General features: G+C 56.1%; 2 protein-coding genes across 3 annotated transcripts; one reads left to right on the plus strand and one right to left on the minus strand.

The window, feature by feature from the left end:
- Nucleotides 1–3,908: 3,908 nt before the first annotated feature.
- On the plus strand, nt 3,909–10,454 carry PRR15L (proline rich 15 like). Its single transcript, XM_074979062.1, has 2 exons — nt 3,909–4,137; nt 8,380–10,454. Exon 2 carries the CDS (start codon nt 8,402–8,404, stop codon nt 8,711–8,713), a length of 312 nt encoding a protein of 103 aa, XP_074835163.1. The 5' UTR covers nt 3,909–4,137; nt 8,380–8,401; the 3' UTR covers nt 8,714–10,454.
- A 4,238-nt stretch (nt 10,455–14,692) lies between these two features.
- On the minus strand, nt 14,693–24,108 carry PNPO (pyridoxamine 5'-phosphate oxidase). Of its 2 annotated transcripts, none has more exons than XM_074979226.1 (7): nt 24,004–24,108; nt 22,047–22,171; nt 20,103–20,202; nt 19,449–19,502; nt 17,978–18,106; nt 17,702–17,772; nt 14,693–17,088 (listed from the first exon to the last, which is right to left on the minus strand). In XM_074979226.1, exons 2-7 carry the CDS (start codon nt 22,100–22,102, stop codon nt 16,923–16,925), a joined length of 576 nt encoding a protein of 191 aa, XP_074835327.1. In that variant the 5' UTR covers nt 22,103–22,171; nt 24,004–24,108; the 3' UTR covers nt 14,693–16,922. The 2 variants fall into 2 exon arrangements, with proteins under 2 accessions (XP_074835327.1, XP_074835326.1); XM_074979225.1 differs by having other exon boundaries at nt 23,936–24,071.
- Nucleotides 24,109–24,124: the final 16 nt, after the last annotated feature.

Consider the following 24,124-nt stretch of genomic DNA (forward strand, 5'->3'; position numbering starts at 1 on the left):
GTGGCTGCGGAAGTGCTCAGCGTACAAGCAACACTACCTGGCCAGGCTGGCAATGGGGTGTTGAGTGGCACATACCTGCAGAGCCATGAGCACATTTGTACACGCCCAGATCCGTGCACACACACGTGCTCCCAGGCCCACACTGAGCTACGCCTGCTACATGCACCCACAGGCCCCATTCACGTACACCCAGGCGAACCCTCCCTTGCACACATACTCAAATAACCCCTGGCTCCTAGATAAAGCGGTTGTTCTCTGCTGCGGCTGTTTGCAGCCTGGGGCTTAGGCTGACCCCCTCGGTCACTGTCACACAGCACGCCGGAGTGATGCTGATTGCCCTGCTGTGATTGGATCTGTCTCTGTGATGAATGGGGCCAGGCAGCCCCCTTCTGTCTAGCACCATGTGTTCAGCCCTCAGGTGGCAGAGGTCTTTCACCTGTCAGAAGGGGAGGTGCGGCGGCGGTGCCTGGGACAGCTGGACAACAGCAGCACTGAAACGGCTTTCAGGAAGGGCAGCTCAGGAGGGAGGCTCCTCCCCCGGGCCCTGACACAGCCCATTTCCATAAGAGCCTGCTTGCTGGAAAGGCGCTGAAACCAGGCAGTCCTCCCACAGGAGACAGAGGGCACCCTGCAGGCTGCCAGTCAGGAGGGAGACCTCCAGACCAGCGCTTCTTCTAACCTGCTTGCCATCCGTGCGCGGAATAGGTTTTCTCCTATGCACCGAGGCATGTGTGGATGTGCACTCCCAGTAGAAACACCGGCTGCCAGTTGTGAGCGCTCTGCCAGTCGGCTGGGGGGCACCTGCAGCTCTTCTGGCGGCCACCCAAGTGTTCAGCTTCCAGGGAACACTGCCCCAAGCTCTGCCCGTGGACAGGCCCCGTAGTCTCCCGCCAGAGAAGAGACTCAGCACAGGGAGAAGTTCCCCAGAAGACGCCGGCAGTCAGAGCCATGTTGGCACCACTGCAGGACAGGGATGACATTAGGTACTGTTGTCCCAGCAACACCTCTGGCAAAGCAGAGCCCAGCTTCCGGCCCAACCCCAAGTGGGGTGGAGAACACACAAGAGGCACGTAGGTTTGCCTAGGTCTGCTGTGTTCCCTGTACGCTGAGCACTTGGGAGGCCGCCCAGGAGAGAATCAGGTGCTGCCCAGCTGATTGGCAGAGCGCCCACAGCTGGCAGCCTGTGTGCTACTGGTGGTGCACATCCCCTCAGGCCTCAGTGCACAGAACAAAACTTATTCTGCCCATGGATGGGAAACAGTGGTGGGAGCAAGGCCCCTGAGTCTTGGAGCTTGGCAAGGAGATCAGAGCTGCAGCGATGCTGGCAACAGAGCTGTGAAAAGTTCCCCGGAGTGGGTGCTGGGTGGGAGTAAAGGGCAGCTCAGCCACTAGCATGGAGTTAATGCGCTTTCTGTAGCTTCCCGACGCTGCTCTCCCGTCCTGTGTGTGTGTTCAGCAGCCCTCAGCCCCCTGCCCTCATCTGCACCCCAGCAGCGGGAGCAGCTCCCCTCCCCCAGCTAAGGAACCTCCTCGGCTCCAGGAAACACAAACCATCCCCACAAAGGTTTCCCCGGAGGAGATCAGCCCGTCACTACCTGGGCAGTCCTGGACAAACCCACCCCCAAGACTCCAGCCTGGCCAACCCACAGGCCACACGTGCCCCTGGCCTGCCTGGCCTGGAGCCTTTGCCCTTCCATCCTGCACATAGCTTGGGAACCAGCGCCACCTAGTAGTGAGAGCCAGCGCTCAGGACTCCTGGGTTCTTTTCACAGCGCTGCCACTGATTCACTGTGTGAAATCAAGCAGTCCAGTGCGCCGCTGTGCCTCAGTTCCCCAGCTGGAAGAATGCCAAGTCCCTCATCTGTGACGATCCAGGGCCATCTTCTGAGGGGGGTAGCAAGCAGGGTTCCCTGTCAGCCGACTGCTTGGGCAGCTGCCCAGGAGAGATTCAGGTGCTGCTTGGCTCATTAGCAGAGCACCTGCAGTCACCTGGAGGGGCAGCTGCACTGGTGGGGTTACACATAAACTTCTTCCAGCCGGAGCGTCCGGGGCTGAGGGTTCTGCTGTGCCCTATGGGAAGGGCACATTCCTTTGATTTACACGCAGGTCTCAGATTCACCCCATGGAGGTGAAAAGTCTCCACAAGTCACCTCTGCGGGTCAGTGGCAGAGAACCCAGGAGTCCTGACATCCCGTTCCCCTGTGCTGCCCTGCTTCTGGCGTGCCCCATAACCCCAGGGGCTGGACGATGAGCAGAGAGCGGCTGGCCCAACGGAAGCACTGCTTGAGGCAGCACACGCTGAATGTGTCAAGCTGGCTGCCGCAGGGGAGAGGGCTGGAGCGCCAGAAGGGTGGTTAAGGAGTCCGGCGGTGGAATGTGCCGCAGAAGAGCATTGGGTGGTTGAAGAATCACGTCCGCAGGGGAACCAGCTTGGACACGGTGAAGCAGAGGCCCTGGCCTTCCTTTCTGTGGCAGGAGATTGCCCGGCGGTGGGCAGGAAGATGCTTTTATGTGTGGGACGGCACAGCTGGGGTGCACCTCCCAAGCACTGGCCAGCAGAGCAGCTCTGCCTGCATAAACCACTAGGCAGAGCTGCAGCAGCGGGTCCATGTCCTGGGCTGACAGGGGCTGACAAGGAGCCCACTGAGAGGAGCTTTCATCATGAGGTCTGTGCATGGGAGAACAGCTGGCTTGGGAGCTCCTTCCTGGTTCTGCCACTCCCTTTCTGTGTGGTCTTGGGCAAACCATGTCCCCACCTGTGCCTCAGTTTCCCCTCTGTAAAATGGGGGGCAGGGATCTGGCCCACCTTTGGAGAGTGCTTTAAGAGGTATGGCTGGAGAATGCTAAGCACAAGCCCAAAATGGCTGAGAGTTTAGCTCTGTGGCCTCTGCCAGGGGCCAAGCTGGCCTCCTGCGCTTCAGGGCTGACACAGGGCTGGTTCAATCCACCTGTTGGGGGCAAAATTCATGGCAGCTTTGGACCCAACTTTACTCCTTCCCTCGAGCCACCCAGCCAGGCAGTGTTCCCTGTAAGCTGAGCGCTTGGGCGGCTGCCCTGCAGAGAGCCCAATGCCACCCAGATGGTTAGCAGAGCACCCACAGCTGGCAGGGCATGTTTGTATTGGGTGGTGCACATCTGCACATGCCTCAGTCACAGAACAAAATTTATTGCACATATGGATGGGGAAAAAATGGAGGGCACACTGGGCTGGGGTTGCTGAAGGCTGCATACGGCTCTACAAAGAGAGACAATTTCTGCTTTCAGGAGCCTCAAGTGTTATCTCAGTCAACCCACAACAACAGAGCCGATTGTGAGAGGGCACTGCAGCTGCTGGGGCTGGGGCCGGGGCTGGGGCCGGGGGTCCTTCGTACCGTGCTCCTCCGCTGGCCAGGCCGCCAGCGTTGCCCCGACATGCCCAGCCCATGCCGAGATGAGACCCTGGGCAGCAGAGCACGGTGGGAGTCAGGACCGCAATGAGGCGCAGGCCTCAGGCCAGGTGTGGAGAGGGGGCAGGCTGCAGGGAAGAGCGGCTGGAGGAAGGACAGCGAGGCAGCGTGCGAGGAACCGGTCTGGCAACCAGTTCAGCCAGAGTCTAGTTTCGACTGATCCTTCAGAAGGGAAGAATAGCAAAAATACAACATTGTGCTCAGCACCTGGCCCCAGCCGCTTTAACCCTTTGCTCCCCACACATTGAGGTGCAGGGCCACACAGGCACCCGGCCTTTGGGCTAATCCCCACCGGCAGCTGGAGGCTGGAGATGCCCCTTTGTGTTACCCTGCCCACCCCTTCCCTTTGCCCCTGCACCAGGTGGGAGCAACCTGAGCTGCCTGTAGGAAGCCAGTGGCAGCAGCCGCTCAGGTTGGGTTTCGCCTCTCATGAATATTCAGCGCTCCCCTGGCCCAGCCTCTGCTCCTGTTTACTTAGGCAGGAGCGGCTGGAGCGCAGATTAACCTTGACACAGAGCAAAAGAGCAACAGGTACAAGAGCAGCCCTGCACCTGCCTCTGCATGCACCTGAGATGTGACAGCCGCTGCCCACACCCGCTCCCCGGTTGGTGATAGGGCTCTGGCGTGATCCCCACCCTTGGTCGCTTCTCGCCTGCCCCGAGCGCACCCAGCAAGGGGCCCACTGCAGCAGGTAGGCTGGCCTGGGGCTGGGGGGTGGGGGGAGCAGGAGAGGGAAACCTGAGCCCAGCCGTCCTGCCTCAGTGCCTCCATGAATGTTTCATTGATTGGTGCTGCTGGTGACGGGCCAGCTGGGCACCTTTGGCTCTGTGGCAGTTGAGGGCGCTCAGCCCCTGGCAGGATCAGGTCTAAAGCCAGCTCCAGGGGGTGGGTTGCTCAACAGCTCTTTGTACCCAGCCAGGCTTGGGTGTGAGTGGGGAGGAAGTGGGGTGCATGCCTGGGCAGCCGTGGGGTCAGGGATGGGAGTCGGAGCCTGGCTCCTCCAGCGTGGCCTCTTCAGTGCTAGCCCCAGCTGACAGTGGCAGAAGCTGCTCCTGTGTGATTGGGGCTCCATGGGGGCGCATCTTATGGACATTTGTTTGACTCTCGTGGTGCCCTCTCAGTGCATGGCCCAGGAGTCAATGGGCCACGGTGACCCAACTCTCCTCAGCTGTGGAGCTGGAGGCCCGGGGGGGGAGATGGTCTGGGGCACAAGTTGCCCAGCCGTTCCCCTGACTACCCCAGTCTGTGGCTAGCAAGGGCCATCGACCTTGCTTGGGCTGAGCCTGCTGGTGGAACACACAGTCCACAGGACTAGTTGTTGTTCTCGAAGATAGAGACTAACACGACTACCTCGCTGACACTGGTGGAACAGGCGGCTGCAGACTGACAGCCGACCCCCCACTCCCCCCAGCTCCTATCTGACTAGAGCTGCTGCTGCAGTTCAGGGCTGGGACAGCTCATGACAGCAATGCCGCAAGTGAGGGGGTTTGGAGTTTGCTCCACACAGAATGACCTTCTGGCTTAATGCCTGGCATGTTGGTAGCCAAGGGACTGCTGGGTCGGGGTGTAGAGATCCCGGCCTTTTGCAGCCCCCAAAGGGTTATACTGGCGTCCCCTCACTGGGGCTGTCCCCATTCCACACAAACGTGGGCTGCAGACGGCTCAGGGTCCCCTGTCTGGCACCAAAAGCAACCGCGCCGGACCTGGATGGCACATGGCAGCACCTTCTGTAGGACTCTCTGGCCTGGGGCAGGGCCTCTCTGCTGGGCAGGTTTCAGGGTGGCCGGGGGAGCGTCCGAGGGTTGTTTAGGCCAGAGGAGGAATCAAGGGATGCGTCTCACAGCCCCAGGTAGAGCGGCATGGGGCATGGGCTCTTGTGCCATCTGCAGAGCACACGGGCCACCCAGCCTGCTGATAGTGCGTACGGGGGAGGCAGAGAGCTCAGACTTTGGAGACCTTCCCCGCAAGCCATGAGGGACTGGCGCCCCCACCCCCCACCTCCGCCTGGGCTCCGCTATCGTGTTCAATGTTTAACTTGCTGAGCTACTTGATGGACCTGGCCCAAGGTTACTGCTACTTCTCATGTGATGAGTCCTTACCATCCCACCACCCCCGGAGCCTGCCCATGCTGAAATCTACCCCTCCCTCGCCCCCCACCTGCTGCTGGTGTAACACCAACCTCCCAGCTGACAGGGAATCCGCGTCCAGGGGCTGAGAGGGGAACTGACAGCACTGGGGGCTCAGGACTATGCTTGGGGTGGAGGCGAGAGGACGGCTGGGCAGGGACACAAAGGGAATTTCCGGCCAGCCAGGCTGGCTCCCACCTCTGGCAACCTCGCTGTGTCCCAGCCTCTCTCTCCTCCCCAGGGACAGGCCTTCACACTGACTGTGGGGTCCAGCCCCCAGAGAGAGCCCGGGAGTGACGCTGGCTGGGGTTTGGCCATTGGCCTCCTTTCTTAGTGTGCGCACACGGGCCGAGTACCTGTCCTTTGCACGTACCCAGGCAGCTCTGCGTCCGTGGGGGTCTGAGCACACACGTATGTGCAGCCATACGGTACGGCCTTACCTGCATTCTCAGCCAGTGCGTACGTCTGCAGAGGCGTGTACCACGCGCGTGCCCTACAAGAGCTCACACAGACAAACAGCACTGTGAGCGGTAGGGGCTCAGCACGCCGGGCTGAGGGTGCACAGCAGCTCTGCAGGGGATGGTCTCAAAGCAGCTTCTCGCTTGAGCGGGCTGGCAGCAGAGCCCCCCTGGCTCCCCAGCCTGCAGCTGGAGGTGAGAAGGGGCAGGCCTGCAAAGGCGCCTAGGGAGAGGCCGTCAGGCTCTGGGCTGGAAAGGTCCAACCTACACATCTCGCAAGGGGCCTGAGTGTGACATTTCTCCTTGCTGCCCTGCCCCCCTTGGCCCTTCTCCCCCAGACAGTGACCTAACCTCACAGGTGGCTGGGCAAAATTCCCCCGTCCATCACTCCCACCTTCCACCAGGCCCCCCACCAGAGTTCACCCTCTGTGGCCTACGTTCCTGCCCAGCCAAGTCCAGACGAGCTGTGCTGGAGCTGAGGGCAGGGCCCTGGCTCTAGTGGGGTGACTGAGAACAGAGCGCCTGCCGCCCGGGGGTGCCATTGTGCAGAGCAGCCCCCGCACTGCACACTGGCTGCTATGGACTGAGCAGGGCAGCCCAGGGAGCAGGCCAGGTTTATCCTTCCTTCATTTGCTGCACAGACCAACCCCAGGAGGCCACCCAGCTGCGCTCACAGCAGGTGTTTCTGATTCACTCCAGTCTATTGCTCACTGGAGCTCTGCTGCTTCTCTAGGTCAGGCAGTGCTGAGCTCGGGAGCGTGTGCTTCTCTACAGGCCACCCTGCCAGGGGCTGACCCTCCCACCTGGCTGCCACCCTGGCTACACAGCGACCGAGTGGTTTTGTACAAACAGCTGGAGGGAGTGATCAAAGCGAGAGCTGCACCCTCAGCAAACAGCCAGCTGGGATCCGGCTGGAGGCTGCTCTGCCATCCAGGAAAGAGGCAGGGTGGAAGCCAAGGGCTTAAAACCATCCTGCTTAGTGGCACCACATTAGCTCTGGTTGCACCTGCTCCAGGTGCCAGGAGCCGTGGGTGCTATTTCTGGTTCTACCCTTGGGGCAAGTCACTGGGGCATGACTCAGTTTCTCCAGCCGAACAATGGGGGTGAACAGAAAAAGGCTCCCTGTCACTCTGGCCAAATTTCCACCAAAGGCAAAGAGTGAGTTTAAAGACTGGGTCTTTTGAATGGATAAAATGCAGACAGGCACCAAAGATGGCCCCATAGAACAGCGTTGGTCAACCAGATCTTCTGGTTATTTGGGGCACACTCAGGCACTGTAACAGCCACAGCCCCAGAAGGTTTTCAGTCACTTTAAGACAGGAAGAAACAACTGGGAGTAGCAAAGAATCAGCTGCGGACAGCAGGGCAGAGAAGTAGCAACAAGAAGATGGACTCACGTGGGCAAAGCTGAATGGGTTGGAGGCAGCTCTCAAGCACAGTAGCAGCTACAAAAGCCAGTCAAGATCTGGGGCCCCGTTATACTCGGCGCTGCGCAAACACATCACGAGACAGTCCCTGCTCTGACATTTAAGTAGGCCAGAAAAGCAACAGAGGAGAAACAGGCACAGGCAGGGTAGCGATGTGGCCCATTGTTGCCAGTGGCTCAGCTGGGAATGGAACCCTGCAGGCCTCCTGCCTCCAACGCTGGTGCCCGAGCATCTTACAAATGAGTCGTTCCTGCTGCGTGTTGCCCCAGGCTGCACCGTCACGCAGCTGCAAACAAACTTCTGCAGCGTGATAGCTGGGGGGCCGCAGCTTCTCCAGCTTGGGTCTTGCCACAGGCCTCGCTACGACTTGGCTGAGTTCTGAGCCGGCGCTTTCCCTCGCAGCAGCAGCCTCCTCAGGAAAAGCCACGTGGGGGGTGCCCCACTCATTGGCTGAGCAAGTAGCACTCTGCCTTGCCCCATGCCAAACACAGGCCCCATTCCTCCTCCCCCTCCATTGTTGGCCTACTTGGCCCTCTGGGAGGCAAGGCAATGGCTCTCTCCCTCCAAGTCCACAGGCTCTGAAAGGAATCCAACAGTCGGGCTGTCCCATGACCGGAAAAGGGGATGGGCCAAAGTGGGGAAAGATGAGATGGTGCAGAATAATGGGGGAACAGTGTAACGTACTGACTTGGGTGCACAAGCAATGCTACCCTCTAGCGATCTGCCCCCAGGGCAGGAAAGGGACCTGTCTGTCCTTACTTGCCACCTGATGGCGCTCCCCTTAGCACAGCCAGCAGCAGACTGGCTTTGGAGCTGGAGGTCTGGGGTGCTCATCTCTGTTCCCAGGAAAGGCCGGGTGTAACACACACAGGACTGTCCAGACACCCACACAGTCCTGCTGACATATCTGCCTTCTCTCTAGACACCAGGCAGCAGAAACCGCCATGGCAGAGAACTACAGCTGGTGGAAGCTCACCTTCCTGCGGAAGAAGAAATCCACCCCCAAGGTCTTGTACGAGAGCCCAGACATCTATGCCCAGGAGAATCAGCAGGAGGCCGTGTGGACGGAGGCAGAGAGCAAGGGGGGCACCGAGAAGGAGTTCAACGCCCGGCTGGAGAAGATTGTGGATAAGAACACAAAAGGCAAACACGTCAAGGTCTCCAACTCGGGGCGCTTCAAGGAGAAGAAGAAAGTGCGAGCGACCCTGGCGGAGAACCCCAACCTCTTTGCCGACGGCGAGCGGGAGGAGAAGTGAGATGGGCAGAGCGGGCCTGGGAACCGACCCCTGGGGAACCCCGCCCATGGATGCTTCACGAGTCGGAGCCAGCCTAGATGTCAGTTCTCTTCTATCCGCAATTGAAGTAATGGGGGGCAGGGGCCCCGCTGTCGATTTCAAAGCCTTTTGGTCCTGACAGGCACTCAAGGAGGAGAAAGGACTCGATAATTTTTATTTAATGCAAATCATCCTATTTAAAATAAATGCCGCAGGGTGATTGCCATGAGCTGCAGGCATCGACTGGGTCTGGCTCTGAAGCCTCAGAGGCAGGGAGGGATTGGACCACTCAGCAGCTCTCAGGCCTCTTGCAAACCTGCTCAGTGGTGCCCAAGTACCTCTGGCTCCAGGCTGTGGTTGATGCCGGGGGGCCATGAGATGGGAAGAGCCAGCTGAGTCTCACCCTCCCTGTTGTCCTACCTGTGCACCTAGCAGCTGGTTGAGGAAAAGGCTGGGGCCTTCACCTGGCTCTTCCTTGGGGAATTCCCAAGCAATGAGCCTCAGCTCCACTGACACAGCAAAGGGAAACAAGCGGCCGTGGAACAGGGATGCACCTTTTCACACCGCACCCCTAATGGCAGAACTGGGAATAGGCCCCTGTCCTGCATGGCCGCACACAGCCAGAGGAGCTAAAGGAGAACCACCCTTGGCAACAGCAAGAGCCTCTCTGGACCTCCAGTGACAACAGAGCAGCACTTGAGTAGATCGGCTCTTCCAGCCAGTGGGGACACTGGGGGCATGGAACGAAAGAGCCCTGTGGTTGGAGAAAAAATTGCCATGGGTGAGGGGCTTGGGGCCTTTGGAACGGCGTGATGGCCCTGAGAGCTGATTTTCTGATTCATTTTCTCTCCCGGTTGTGCAATGGGTGAGATAGGAACCAGCTGAGTCTGCTAGAGTGACTCTGAGAGAGGCCAGAAGGGCCGGGGTTAGCACAGGAGCACCCGGAACGAGAAAGCCTGGATTCTAGTCTACTCTCACCTCTGCCACCAAGTCTATGCCTCAGTTTCATGCTCTAAGCAAGGAGGGGCCATCTTTCAAGTCAGCTTGCTGACCATAATCATACTTTCAAGTTGTCTTCTGCACAGCAGAAAAATGCTAATGGACCAATTCACTTTCCAGTGACTTAGAGGTTATTTTTTAACTTCCATCCCTGCATAAATCGGCCTCTGCGTGGCTACCAGCCACGCTTATGCAGCAGCCCAGGTGGACTTTAGCAGCAGAGGTACTAATAACTCACTCATCAAGCCATTTTGCACTCATAAAATGTGCATGTTTTGCTGAACTTTGTGCATCGGAGCAGCTGCTGAATTCACTTTTGCTTCTGGCTGAAGCGCCTGACGCAGGGTGCAGAATTCTCCCTCCCCGCCCACTCCGGAGTTACGAAAGGAAAAGTTTGCCCTTTCCAAGAGCCATTTTGCTGCTGCTACTTTAAAGGCATCAATCTTCCTGGCTGGTGCTTCCTGCATGTTCAGAATCACTAATTCGGGGACGGGCAAGTTAAAAGGCAAACTGTTCCCCATATAAGTGAGACTGAGGTTTGGCAAATTCTAGGCCAGTCAGTGCAGGGTCTTATGGGGTGGGGGAGAACCTCGCACCCTTAAGAGACAAAACATGCGTGTAGCTCAGTTAAGGCTCATCGCTAGAGCCTGAAGACAATTTGATTTTTGCAGATGCATCTTTTGTAAGCGGTTGTAAATGTTCTTTGTTAATAAACACCTGTGAAAACAAAGGGAGCTCAGTGGTTGATCTGCACAAACAACCCAGAGCTTGGATCAGAAACAAAAACACACACACACACACACACACACAGAGAGATATATATATATATATATATATCATGGGACCCCAACTGTTCAGCACTGGAAAAGGAGCAGGTGCCAGGCTCTGTATGGAGAGAGGTGATGTCTTCCTCCCTGCGGGTGGTGAGGCCTAGCGGGTGCCACGGCTGAGCGTATGGACGGCGACGTGCAGGGCTCTCTTGCTCCTGGCAGGAGAGCTGAAGAGGGCCTGGAGACACCGTGGGGAGCGCTAGCGCCATGAGCAGTGCTGTCACACAAGGGCGCGGTTGTGCCGAGATCTCCAGCCCCAGCACCCCTTGAGACGGATGCATTCAGAGGCCATTACCCATCCTGCCCTGTTCATCTCACGTTACCACTGCCCAGAATGGACTTTTCCCCTGGTACCAGGAGTCACCCTGCTGCCTCAGCAGACAAGCAGGTGAGGTGAATCAACAGGGGCCCCTCCTTGCCTGAACATAGTGATCAACACAAATAGTTTCATGGGGACACTGAAAAATTTTTATTAGGAGGGAGCGGCGGAGCCTGAAGCTGAAAGGAAGCAGTGCTCTTCCAGTTATTGCAAAGGCCATATTGTCCCACCAGCTTTGAGTGGAACACCCCTTTCCTCCAATAATCATTTGCCACTCCCCAAACACACCACACAACCCCTAAAAGATAAACCAGGGCATTGTGTTCCCCAGTTGCCTCCACCCTGATAGTTACCAAAACAAACAGAGGAAAAACACTGCAGACACACAAGGTGTTCTTTGTCCCAGGCACGGGACCAGGGAGAATCAAGGCTCCTTGAACAGGGGAGCAGAGAGGAAGACGGATATAACTCTTGGCTAAGACCTATGGGGAGGGAGGAGGAGCGGCTGCAGGAAAGCCATTTACCCGGTAGCCCAGGTAATAGCACTGCCATTTGAAAGCAAAATTCACACTGCAAGGTGCAGCCTGCTACACACAAGCTGTGGGGCTGGGGAGCGAAACAGGCTGGGAACGTACTCACCTTTTATAATCAGCCTCTGTAAACGGACAGTCCTTGTCTACTTCCCCCCATGGTCAGCATCGCCGCTGCTCTCCCAGCTGCCCTCAGCGCCACACCAGCTCACGCTTGGCTGCAGCCACCGAGACTGAAAAAGCCGCAAGGAGTGTGGGAGGGGGAAATAGTCTCATCACTTAGTCCGCCATTGCTCAGCTTTCTAACACCCTCTGTGAAGACAGGGATATGGAAGAGTTCAGTGGGAAGCGGCCATTGTCAGCTTCACCTGTTTGTACAGCACCTAACACAACGGAGTCCTGGTCCCAGTTAACTGGGGCTACTAGGCATCACTGCCATGGGAACAGGGGGAGGGGCAGAGCCAGTCTTTTACTGTCCCTTTAAGATTGGTTGTGTATTTTGGGGGAGTTTCTTGTCTGCGTTCATTCATCCAGGCGTTGCTCTTTCATCCCTCAGAGTGGAATCTGCTCTCCCCAGTGTCTCTGTCCACAGTTCTGATCTCCTCTTTCTCATCCCACTCGCTGCCCCCAGGGGCTTACGCAGCCGCCTGACTCATGGCAGCAGCACAGGAAATGTTTTCATCTGTTTTAAGGACACGACTTTGAAATGTGACCGGTTTAAAACAGCTGCGCCTGGCCTCATCTCCACCGCTTCCGCGTCTCGGTCTTCGCAAACCCTCGGGAGCCACGGCTAGGCTGTTGGCTGCTTTTACAGCTGGGGAACTGGGGCTCAGAAGGTGCATCTACACAGCAAAGTTATTACGGAAAAAGAGTCACTATTCCAAAATAACTTTGCGATGGTCCACACGGTGATTTCAAAATAGCGGCCAGCTTCTTTCGAACTTGGCAAACCTCATTCTACAAGGCATAGCGCCTATTCCGAAAGAGAGATTTCGGAAGGGGGTTGTGTAGACAGGGGCTAATTCAAAATAAGCTGTAGTGCTCCCAGGGCTCTAAGCCGAAATAGGCTCTGTTGTGTGTGGACGCTCTACTTCGAAATGCATTTTGTGCGTAGCTGCGCTACTTCAAAATAAGATATTCAGAAAATCCTTCTGAAACAGCTTATTTCAAAGCAATGCTGCTGTGTAGCCATAGCCAGAGAGGTTAAGATCCGGCAGTCAGCCCCTATTTCCCAGCTATTCCCAGGGGGATTAGATGCCTACTTCACTTGGAAGATTTGGGCCCAGAGGACTTTTCCAAGCTCACCCAGGACATTTGTGGCTGCACACACAACCACATGCTGGTGCTCCACCACCCTGGATCACCATTCCTTTTTAAGATGAGTCCATTTCCTGTAGGCAGCTAGGGCAGCCACAAGGAAAAGAGCTGCCCAGAGTCTTGGGTAGTATTTAAAACCCCAGGGATCCCCCTCTTCCCTTGTTCACAGCAGCTTCATGGACACTCCCCCACACTCCCCCAAGGCAGGCAAGTGCTATTGCAATTTGATGGCTGGATGGACTGTGGCCTGCAGAGCTGGAAGGGAGCACTCCAAGGCCACACAGTGAGTCGGTGGCAGAGCTGGGAAGGTCACATGAGGATCCTGCCACCCAGTCACCTGCTCCAGCAGTTGGGCCACACACCAAAGGGCCAGAGGAAATGATCCTCCACCTTGGTGAAGGCACAGCCCTCCCACTCCCATGGTGCAGTGGTCAGAGTACGGAGCAGCAAGTCAGGAGCTCTGGATTCTAATCCCAGCTCTAGCACACCCACAGCCTGGTGATAACAAGGGGCGGAGGTCAGGAGTCCACAGTTCCATAGCCAGGTCTACAACAGCCAGGCAGGTCATTTCACCTTGGAATGCCAGGAGATCCCCTTGGAAAGAGCCTAGGGAAAGTTCTAAGCATTTACAAATTCGAGTCACGCCAGGCAGAAGTTGCCAGGACATCCACTGCAACAGCCACCAACAGCTGACAGGCTCACCCCGCCGTCACTTGCTAGTTTCACTGTGAAACAGCTCAGAAGGGCGGAGGCAGCTCACAGTTACTTGGCCTGTGCTGGATATTACCTCTGCCCTTGGGACTCCCACAGCCCAGTGCCCACAAGACAGGCAAGTCCTTCTCCCTACCCTAGGTAGACTGATTGCCCTCAGGGCCTGCAGTGCTCCTCTGTTTGGTTAGCAGAGGGCGTGGAGCCTGACTCACTCCCAGGCTAATTTTCCACCCCCATTCACACAAAGGGTGGCCCATGCTTCCCTGCTGCTCAGCAGAGCCAAATGACAGCCCACCCCAGGCAGCTCCCATGGGCGCAGCCAGAGGCACCCACAGGATGTATTCTAGGCCATGCGTGTCCAACCTTTTGGCTTGCCTGGGCCGCACTGAGTGAAGAGGAATTGTCTTAGGCCACGTACAAAATATATAATAGAGTTAATGTGTATAAATCACATAATAATGTTAAAAGTTTACGATCTTGTGGGGCCGCATTACTAGCTGTCCAGGGCTGCATGCAGCCCCCGGGCCGCAGGCTGAACACGCCTGTTCTAGGCCAACAAAACTGCTGCCCATCTGGATCAGAATTTAGTGCCCCTCACCCGCCTAGCTTTCCCAGAGCTGCACCCCCCCACCCCACCATTAAAAGACCTGCTGCTCCTTTCCCAGCCTCACACCTTCATTTGAATAGGAACAGAGGAGTAAGCCTATGCAAACGTGTGTGGAGGGTGAAACCTGTCTGCAGCACACCTGGCTCTCTGAGCCTCCCTGCAAAACAATAGGCCAAGCCTGGCACTCCACTGCAACCGGCTGCAGGCAGCCGCCTACCAGCCTCGGACCAGTGACGTCAGGAAAACAGCCGAGGCTTGATGGGAAAGACAGCCAGCCTGTCACTGGGCAGGCGGCATGTGGTGGAGGGTGGGCTGGTGGAGAGGGCTGCTGCAGCAGGGAAGGCCACCCTTTGAACGCTCCGGCCCCAGCTATTTTAGCTTACGGGGTGGGGTGTTTGGAAGAGGGTTTGGAGTTCAATGAGAGATGCACAACTCCGGCAGCTCTCCTTCTCCCACCAAGCCTGCTGCACGCAGCCCTGGGGGCTTTAGGGGGACATGTATCAATCACCTCTAGTTCATGGGGGTCAGCCCAGCCATACAACTGGCAAAGCTACACCCTAATTAGCTCTACAGCCAGATGGTAACAGAGAGGAAGCCGTGCTAGTCTATACACTATCAAAACAAAAAGCAGTCAAGTAGCACTTTAAAGACTAGCAAAATAGTTTATTAGGTGAGCTTTCGTGGGACAGACACACTTCAGATGAAGGCTGATGGAGGCATGAGAGCAGGCCCAGCCCCTACACCTGTTCCCCCCAACACCCCTTCGGGACAGCGGACAACTACAGAGCAGCCATGCAGGGGGTGGTTGGAAGCAGTTTCGGTTACATCTCACTGCTGAACTTGGCAGCCATTGCCCCACTGTTCTGGTCCTTCTTAAGAGCCCCCACAGGTGGGGATGTGGGGAGGGTGCCCTTGTTTGCAAGCACTTACTGCAGTGCTGGCAGACATCGGCACTCTTCCCATTTGCAGGCACCAGATTCTGTGGTTGGTCTCACGCAGTGATGAGGTGGCAAAGGGGCTGGGGGTGGCTAAGGGAGAACCCTTGGCTAAGGGGGCAAAGAACACGCTCAGACTGTGCAGTAGGCCACTCACCCTGCTGCATGGGAACCCTGCCGCCAGCGCAACCAGCCCCCAGATTGGCTGGGGAGGAAGCGAATGACTCAGAGTGCAAACATGTGCAAGGAGCTGGGAGAGGGCAGAGGTTATCAGGCTGCAGTTTCACTGGGACACAACCCAAGAAAGCGAGAGTGAACCTAGGGGAAAAAAAAAAAAACCCTCCCATGTTACAGTTCAGAGGCTGGGAGACCAACGCCCTCTGCTGGGGGCTGCTGGCCCCGGACACTGCCTGCCAGCCCAGCACCCCCTGCGGGAGAGACAGAAGACCACAAGCCAGTCGCTCCCTGGCACAGGCATGGTTCTTCCCTTTCAAAACTGTGACAAGAGTTAATGTTAAACCAAACCCCCTTCTAGTTCCACACGTCAGCTGGGACTTTATTTGCAAGTTTATACACTTGGGGAGACTTTACGCAGCAGCATTGATGACAGCAGCTCAAAGGCCAGAGGCACTGAACTGACAAGCCAGGCCCACGCCAGTATCCTGGGCCTGGAGCCTGACAGGAAAACATCCTTATGCACAGAGATTGTACGACTTACAGCCACACACATCACTAACACCACGATGGCGCCGTCTGACTCCGGAATGGGTTACGCTATCACACCCAAACCTGCACTGGGCAAAATTAAATAGAATTATGGCTCCCACCCACACAGCACCTTTGCTCCCTTCCCTGCGCTGGCACACAAGCCCGAGCAGTTAAAACAGGGAGGGCAGGAGGCATTTACAGAGAGGCTGTCCAGGAGAGCCAGCCTGTCTGTGGTTTGCTCTCACCCTATCCACTTGGCACCAGTTCATATAATCAATAGGAATATAACATAAGAAGAGCTAGGCTGGCTCAGACCAAAGATTCACCCAGCCCAGTGTCCTGTCTTCTGACAGCGCCCAAAGCCAGGTGCTCCGGGGAGAATGGACAGAACAGAGGATCAGCAAGTAATCCATCCCGTCACCCATTCCCAGCTTCTGACAACCAGAGACATGGGGACATCCTGGTAGGAACCATTGATGGACCTGTCCCCCAGCAATTACCTAGATCCTTACTGACCCTCATAAAGTCCTGGTTTGCACAACACCCTCTGGCGAGGCGTTCCATAGGCTGACTGTGCGTAGCGTGAAGAAATACTTCCTTTTGTTTTAAACCTGCTACCTATTAATTTCATTCGGTGACCCCTAGTTCTTGTGTTATGGGAACAAGTAAATAACTTTCCCTCATTTACCACCAATCGCGATTCTCTAGACCTCGCTCGCACTAACCCTAACCCTTTTCTAAGCTGAAAAGTCCCAGTCTTTTTAATCTCTTAAGCAAGACGACAGGAATATCACTAGCCCACGGCCTTTGTGAAATGAGTTTGGCGGGTCTCAGCTCTCTGTGAACCAGCGTCCACGAGACACAAAAGCCACCACAGCTGCCGCTACTGATGCACTTCCCTGGCAGGCTCAGCAGAGGTGTCACAGATGAGAGGAGCTCTGGAGACTGAACCGACCCCATGCCTGGAGCGGTCGCTTCACGTCAGACCACACATACCTTGGCAGGGACACGTGGACAGCTTCAGTCTCCAGGACTGCTCACTGGCACCTCTGAGCACCCACGTCACCTTGTGTTGTAAAAGTGAGGAGCTGCTCTGTGAAGGGCAGGAGCAAGGGGGGTCAAACCGTCTCCGCTGCCGCTCTGGGTAAGGGGGTGGTTGCAGGGCAGGCCAGAAGGGCACTGCCAATATCGCAGGTCCTGCTGTGAAATGTATGGAAGCTTTAAGCTCTTGGCCTTCAAGGGGCGAGCCTCTCATACACCCAGTTCCCCTCCCCCTTGTGCGTCATGAGTCCCAGGGGGGCAGCAGCGTCCCGGAGGCGCCGGAAGACGATGCGGTCGTGTAAGCGGTTGGTTTGGCCCTGCCAGAACTCCACAAGGTCTGGTTTCAGGATGTATCCCCCCCTGAGGGAAAACAGAGGCAGTTAGAGACGCCCGCCCTGCAGAGCAGCAGCCTTCACAGAAAGCCAAGAGGGAGGGAGAAGTTCCCGGTGGTGACGAGGGTGGAGCTAGGCTCTTACACAGTGCGCCTCACAAAGGGCTGCGGGTGCCTAAGGAGAGCATGAGGAGTCTTAGCACACACAGGCACCAAGCCCAATGTGATGCAGCCTGCGCCTTCTGGCCGGGAAGAGCTCTAAAGCTGGCCAAGCTCAAGGCTGACTAGCTCCCGCAGCATCCTTACAGGAAAGCCCAGTTTGGCTGGATGTGCCAGCCAGCTGTATGGAAGCTTTAGGTTCTAACCCTTCCCCTGGCCTCACCGATGCTGCAGGGCAGTGGTGGGCAGAGGGAGAGGCAGCAGGCACACTGCAAAAGCACCACCCTCTGGAAGCATGAAACATAGCAGCTGTCTGTCCATCTCGACCAGCCGGGACTCTGGAGATCTTCTGGCAGGTTTAAGGAGGCTGACATCCCCATTCTAACAGCTGAGGCTGGGGGCTATGGCAGAGGAATAGCAGGGGAGTGGGAGACCAGGCCTAGCTTACACGAGTGCTCATCTCACCCCGCAGCCATCACTCACCAGTATGTGGGCTTTGGCACGGTTCTCTCCCGGTACAGCTCCTCCAGCTCTGCGTTCTTCGCCCTTAAGTACTGTAAGGGAAGGGGAGCCAGCGTGAAGGCCTGGCCTTCCTGCCACAGAGCACCCATGCACAAGGGAGCAAAGCGAGGCCTCAAGCCCTCGCAGCCCCCACCAGGAGACAGGATGCACTGCAGCACATGGGGAAAAATCCAAGACACTCAAGGGGCAGAAATCCCACGTAACCCCCTCCCCAGCCCCGCAAGTGCCACTGCTCACCTCCCTGTCGGGAATCACAGTGCTCTGGTGACTCACAACGGCCCCGATCTGGCTGCTTCGGGGACGCGATTCGAAGTAGCACTCCGATTCCTCCTCCAGGAGTCTCTCCACAGAGCCCTCGATACGCACCTGCAACGGCCCCAGTGAGATGGGATCAGAGCCCAGGAAGGTGGACGTGCTCCTGCCAGGGCAGATGAAGTTCATTTTGCCAACAAGATTAGGACCCAGGTTTGCATGAGGAGAAAGGCGGGGCACTGGTCTATCCTCTGCAAAGTGCCCATTGGCCAAGCGCTCACCCCGGGCCCTGCTGTCATACCAGGTGAGGATCAACCCGAGATGGGGTCTAGAGGCACCACCACATCCTGCAGGGCAGAAAGAGCCTAGCTCCCCTGGAGGCAGCAACCCACCAGCCCCCACCTCAGGCACGGAATTGAGGAGAACCCATCCAAGACACACCTAGAACTCAGCCGGCCTCTCCCCACAGTCCATGATTCTAGACCCAGATTCCCTTCCCCCATAAAAAACCAGCTGCTCCCTCCCTTTTTCCTCCTGGAGGTAGCTGACCTGCCAATAGTCTCCCGCTCTGACCTGAATCAACCTGCCATGTCAACTCCACACACCCTCTTCTCAGGGTTATCCTTCAATTTCGCTTCGGAGAACTGTTGGGCAAGATGCTGAGTGCCAGCCAGCCACTGTCACTTCCTGTCCCAGAGGCAGCTGCTTTCAGTGGGGCGTGAGCATTCTCTGCGAGCACAGTTCATAACCGGGGGGAGCTGTCTGTCCCAGCCCACTTCCAGAGTGGCAAGAATCCCTCCAGCTCTCAAACCTGCTGTCCCTGGGGGAGCTGAGTCCAGTCACCCGTCTCCTCAAGAGGAAACCTACTTCTGATCTCCTAAGGACCTCCCCAGGGCCAGATGAGCAAAGAGCGTCTGTTCAGCACAGTGGTCTGCACTTGGGAGCGTGGGAAGCCTGCAAGCCTCTGAAGCAGATGGCACCAGCCATCTCCCCTAGCCCTTCACTCAAACATGCTTCACGAAGGCATCCAGTGAACGACACGACGCCGTGTTTAGGGTAGAAGCAACCTTCCCCCTACGTTTCCTGCCTGTGCAGAATAAAATCGTGTCTACATGCACCGAGGTCTGTGTGGAAGTGCACTACCCGTGGACGCCCTGCTAATCAGCTGGGCAGCATGTGAATCTCTCCTGGGTGGCCGCCCAAGGTCACAGCTTACAGGGATACCAAGTATCAGAGGAGTAGCCATGTTAGCCTCTAGCCGCAAAAACAAGAAGTCCTGTGGCACCTTATAGACTAACAGATTTTTTTGGAACCTAAGATTTTGTGAGCAGACTTGCTTCTGATGATGCATCTGACAAAGCTTATGCTCCAAAAAATCTGTTATAGGTGCCGCGGGTACCAAGCCCAGCCTTTCTGTCACTTCCTCCCCTGATTGGGATCCGAACCTACAACTCACCTGGCGGTTAAGAGGCTCCCAGTAAAAGACGACTGTGGCAAAAGGATTGGAGTCCTGAAGAGTGGGGAGGCAGCGGAGGGGCACAAAACAAAGGGCTTTAATTAGCCAGGTCACGGTGCAGAACTAAGAATCTAGCGAAATCACCCACCTCTCCCAACTTTGACTCTGCTCCAGTGGTTTGGGACAGGGAGGACTGTCAGAGTACAAGACAGACGAAGCCAACGCCATCACCTTAATTAAAGCGGGAGGGCAAGTGGTGGTGGGGGGGACAGACAGGAAGACATCACCCTGCTGCTTTCTGATCCCCACCCCTAGGATCAGCAGGACTGAGGCATATTTGTGGGCTGCTCTTCTGCACTGAAGAGAGGCAGCTGCAATCTACTTGATTCGTTGCATGCCTGCTGCAGACTCAAGTAGTTGGCAAGACACTGTCATGCTCATCTAAGCAAAGCTCAGGAGCCCACAGAGACATAGAAAATACAGGCCAGTGGGCAGTTTACCGGTGCTCTGGTCACCATCCTGTGTCTCAGGAAAGCCTTCCTCCTAGCTGCTGGTGCCAGGCCCACCCTCCATCAGAGGTGCCAGAGGGTGACCAAAACCTGCCCTCAAAAATCCATAAACGACCTGGTCTGTGCCCCAGGAGGAAGTCCTCACCAGCTCCTTTCCTTTCCGGCTCTTGTGGTTTGTGAAGAATCGAAAGCCCTCCTGGCTAAACCCCTTCAGGAGCACCATGCGGGCAGAGGGCCTGCCATCCCTAAAGCCAGAGAATAAATGCCACCAATCAGCACAGAAGAGCAACCACATACACAGACACATCCCAGAGACCATCATCCCACCCATGTAAAGGAGAAGGGAATCTACCCTTTTTCCAGTCACTGTGCTAAATGTAAGAATAAGGCCTTTCTCTGCAGTCACATCGTAAGGCTAAAGCCTTCATCAGCAGACTGAAAAAGCGGTCACTTTTAGCTGAGAAGCTCCAAGTTACATCCTCATTCCAGCTAAATGACATTAAAATAGTGCAATATCAGGTTGGTAAGAAGATGATCCTGTCCTAATAGCATCTAATACCCCCAAATAAAGAAACGGATCTTAAGAGGGCTAAAGAAACCTTAGTTTGACTGCACTCTGTCTACTAAGAATCTACTTGTCAATAGTTTGGAAACCCTTATTTATTGTTCTGTAATTAGGGTCCCCACTTCCCTATTGTTTGTCTGTATGATTCTGTCTTTGTTTGTTTGATCTATAATTAATTGTGATAGGTGCGAACCAATTAAGGTGGCAGGGTCTGCTTGGTTATAAGGCAGGACACAAGTTTCACTGTACAAACTGGGGTCTAAAAGGAAGTGCTTTGGGAACCAACTCCAGGATGCAGCTCCAAGGTCTGAACTGCCAGACCTCAAGCCTGTGCCAATGACTCTGTGTGGAACCTGGAGTCCTCAGATGGGCCTGATCCGGAGTGGCCATGGAGAAAAGCTCACCTGTCTATTGAGAGCAGTGAGCACTGAATGCTTAGCTGGTGCAGTCTGGGGTTTTGGTGATTGTTAACAAACAGAGGTTAAGTAGATATTACTGTGTAAGGCTCTTTCACTGGCAAAGACCCGGCAAACCCACGGAGTGTAAGGCTATGCCTGAAGCCACAGAAGGGTGATGGTGGATGCCCCAGAGGGCATGAATGATAGAATTTTGTGCGGGTAACAAGGACTTCATCACCACTGAGATCAGGAAGGAAGATTCACCACCTGCTCTCTCAGTACAGGGAGCTGCGTATTACAAACTTTCGTGCCTTCCTCAGAAGCAGGCATGGGCAACCCCAAATAGCAGGGGGGCTGTGTGACTGTTCCTACACCTCAGTGGCCCACAGCAACCCATGGCCCACTGGAGCTCCACCTGCAGCCACACGGCCCCACTCACCACGCACCTCTCATGCCCTGGAGCCCGGCACCTACCTGTTCCTCCCGCTCCTTCCCAACACTTTGGGAGTGCACTAATTGCCCGATTTGTGCTCTGTCCCCAGCTCTTCCCCACCCCTCCCTCCCAGTGCTGGAATGCTGCAAACAGCTGATTCACCTAAGCTGGCTTTAAGCTGTGGGAGGGAAGGGGAAGAGCAGAGACGGAGCCTGAATCAGGAGATTTATGGCTCCAAAAGCCCTGGTAAAGTAGGGAGGGGGAGGTATAGGAAGTGCAGGGCCCCAGTTCATGAGAGGAGCATGGGGGAGGCGGCCAGACAGAGGGTCTGCAAGCAGAGTCCCAGTAGATCACATGCAGCCCACAGGCCGCAGGCTGGCCACCACTGCTTTAGAGCATTTGAGATTGGGCCCTGTTGGACCAGCACCATAGGCTGGATGGGCCAGCTGCCAGACATAACAGGGCAAAGGCCCAGTTCCCTCCCAGCCCACAGTTGTGCCCTGGCCTGGTCCTGCTCCTCACTATCGACAAAAATGAACCACAAGCTGTCTTCTTCCCTACTCGCCAGGCTACCCAGCCTAGAACAGGGAAGTTGGCAGGGCACCTCGCTGTAAGAAAGCCGCAAAGGGAATGACCCAAAGACACAGAGAGAAGAGACTCTGGACCAGCCAGCAACTCCCAGGCACAGCTTACCCGGTGCACGTGGCCAGGCACATAGCATTGGCTTCTCCGATTGAGGGGCACTGCATGGCCTCTTCAAACCACACAGCAAACTGCTTAATTGGGTCAAAGGAGGCAAGATGTTTCTCCTCAAATGCCTGCACAGGACAGCAATGGGGAGAGAAGAATTTGAACGTTACCTCCTCACGCTTCAGTTTTCAGGATCCTTCAGTTCTGCATGCATCATCTCAAATCCTGCTATCCCTGTAGCAGCAGGAGCAACAGTTAAGGATGATAGTCAAGATGCCTAGAGATCTCTATGAGCATCTCTATGAGCATATGAGTTTAACTTCACCACCGAACGGCCTGATTGCCCATGTGCGAAATGAAGCACATTGCTCAAAGTCACACAGCGAGCCAAGGACAGAATAAAAACTGAACCTGGAGTACTAACCCAGCCCTGGCCGTCATCCCCAGGCTAGCCACTGGAGGACAGTCCTTGGGTTTTTATTTCATTCATTGTTTACTGACTTTTATTATTTTTTTTAGAGGTTGGCATCTGTTTCACAGGCTGCGTAATGGAATGGCTTGTCTTCAGCTTAAAAGTATGGCCTGGGAGTCAGGAGACCTGGATTTTAGTCCCAGCTCTGCCATTGACTCGCTGTGTGACCTCGCCCTCCTGGGGCCTCCGTTTCTCACATAAGTTAGGCATAGTATTTAGGTCCTGCACTGCTTGTTATGAAGGTTGATTCACTGGATCTAACATGTTTGGAACCTTAGAGTCTGTCTACAACGGAAAGCTTTACCAGTTATCCTGATATAATTATACTGGTGTAGTTTCCCACATGGACACATTTATTCTGCAATAAATGAAGACGTGGGGGGCAGATTTTTGGTTTAACATCAATATTTCCCAAGTGACACAAGCGAACCTGACAAAATGCCTTTTCACAGCACAGTAAGAGTGACCACATCAGAGTAAGTCCAGTACAGATACAATATAAATTCACGTGTTAGCTTATATCACTATAACTCTGTCATGCAGCCAAGTGCTGAGACAGGACTATTAAAGCGAAGCAAGACCCTGAGAGTAACATAAGAACTGCCATACTGGGGCTATATCAAAAGGTCCATCTAGTCATGTACAGCGACTAACATGAGGTACCGCAGAGGGAATGCACAGAACAGGCAATCAAGTGATCCATCCCCGGTCACTTGCATCAAGCGATCCCAGTCCCAGCATCTGACAGCTGGAGGCAGAGGGAGACCCTGCCCAGCTTGATTAATAGCCATTGATGGACCTGCCCTGTGAAGTTGCCTAATTCTTTTAGAACCCTGCTGTATTTCTGGTCTTCCCAACATTCCTTGATGAACACCCCACGATGACTGTGGGCCCCTGGGCCCCAGAGATGAACAAGGATCAAAGAGGGCTTTTCTGGAATCCCTTCTGACCCCCTTGGGTAAGAGCAGGGCAGGCTCTGGGGGGAGCACCACACTTCAACGGGCAGGAGGGTAAGCCCAGATCCTCAGCGGGGCCACAGAACCTGTGGGGAAGGGGTGACAGGGTGCCCCATGGGGAGGGGCAAAGATTTCCGATTCTGCCCCCTCCTCCCCCTCTAGCCTTCCTACTGGGCCCCCCCTTGCCCCTCTCCCTCGCCATGTGCCCCCCACGCCCCCCAGCTGTACACTGCCTCCCATGTGCCCGTCAAGTCCTCTCCCCACAGGGACCCTCCCCCGCTCAAAGCCCCTCCCCCAGACGCGCCCCTCCCCCACAGAGACCCCGCCTGCCACGGACCCCCCCCGTCAAAGCCCCTCCCCCACAGAGACCCCGCCTGCCACGGACCCCCCCCGTCAAAGCCCCTCCCCCAGACGCGCCCCTCCCCCACAGAGACCCCGCCTCCCACGGACCCCCCCCCTCCCACCTCCGCGTCCCCCCGGTAGCTTTTCCTCAACGGCCCCAGGTCCATCGCGGCGGCCGCCCGCAGCCCACCGCTACGGGAGCCGAGCCAGGCCCAAACGCGCAGCGCGGTCCGCGCTACGTCACGGATCATCGCCCCGCCCCTTGGGCGACCCAGGGCACGGGACGTGCCGCGCGTCGGGGCGGGGCGATT

The sequence above is a fragment of the Carettochelys insculpta genome, chromosome 28 (genome assembly GCF_033958435.1).
Source record: "Carettochelys insculpta isolate YL-2023 chromosome 28, ASM3395843v1, whole genome shotgun sequence".
NCBI lineage: Eukaryota > Metazoa > Chordata > Testudines > Carettochelyidae > Carettochelys > Carettochelys insculpta.

What these genes read in the sequence shown, in the direction of transcription:
- PNPO (XM_074979225.1), bottom strand. Translation starts at nt 24,064, where the DNA reads ATGATCCGTGACGTAGCGCGGACCGCGCTGCGCGTTTGGGCCTGGCTC. An exon ending in GCCGGAAAGGAAAGGAGCTG is followed by an intron (nt 19,503 to 20,102) that starts GTGAGGACTTCC and finishes CCCACTCTTCAG; the next exon opens with GACTCCAATCCTTTTGCCAC. An exon ending in GGGAGCCTCTTAACCGCCAG is followed by an intron (nt 18,107 to 19,448) that starts GTGAGTTGTAGG and finishes GGGCCGTTGCAG; the next exon opens with GTGCGTATCGAGGGCTCTGT.
- PRR15L (XM_074979062.1), top strand. Translation starts at nt 8,402, where the DNA reads ATGGCAGAGAACTACAGCTGGTGGAAGCTCACCTTCCTGCGGAAGAAG.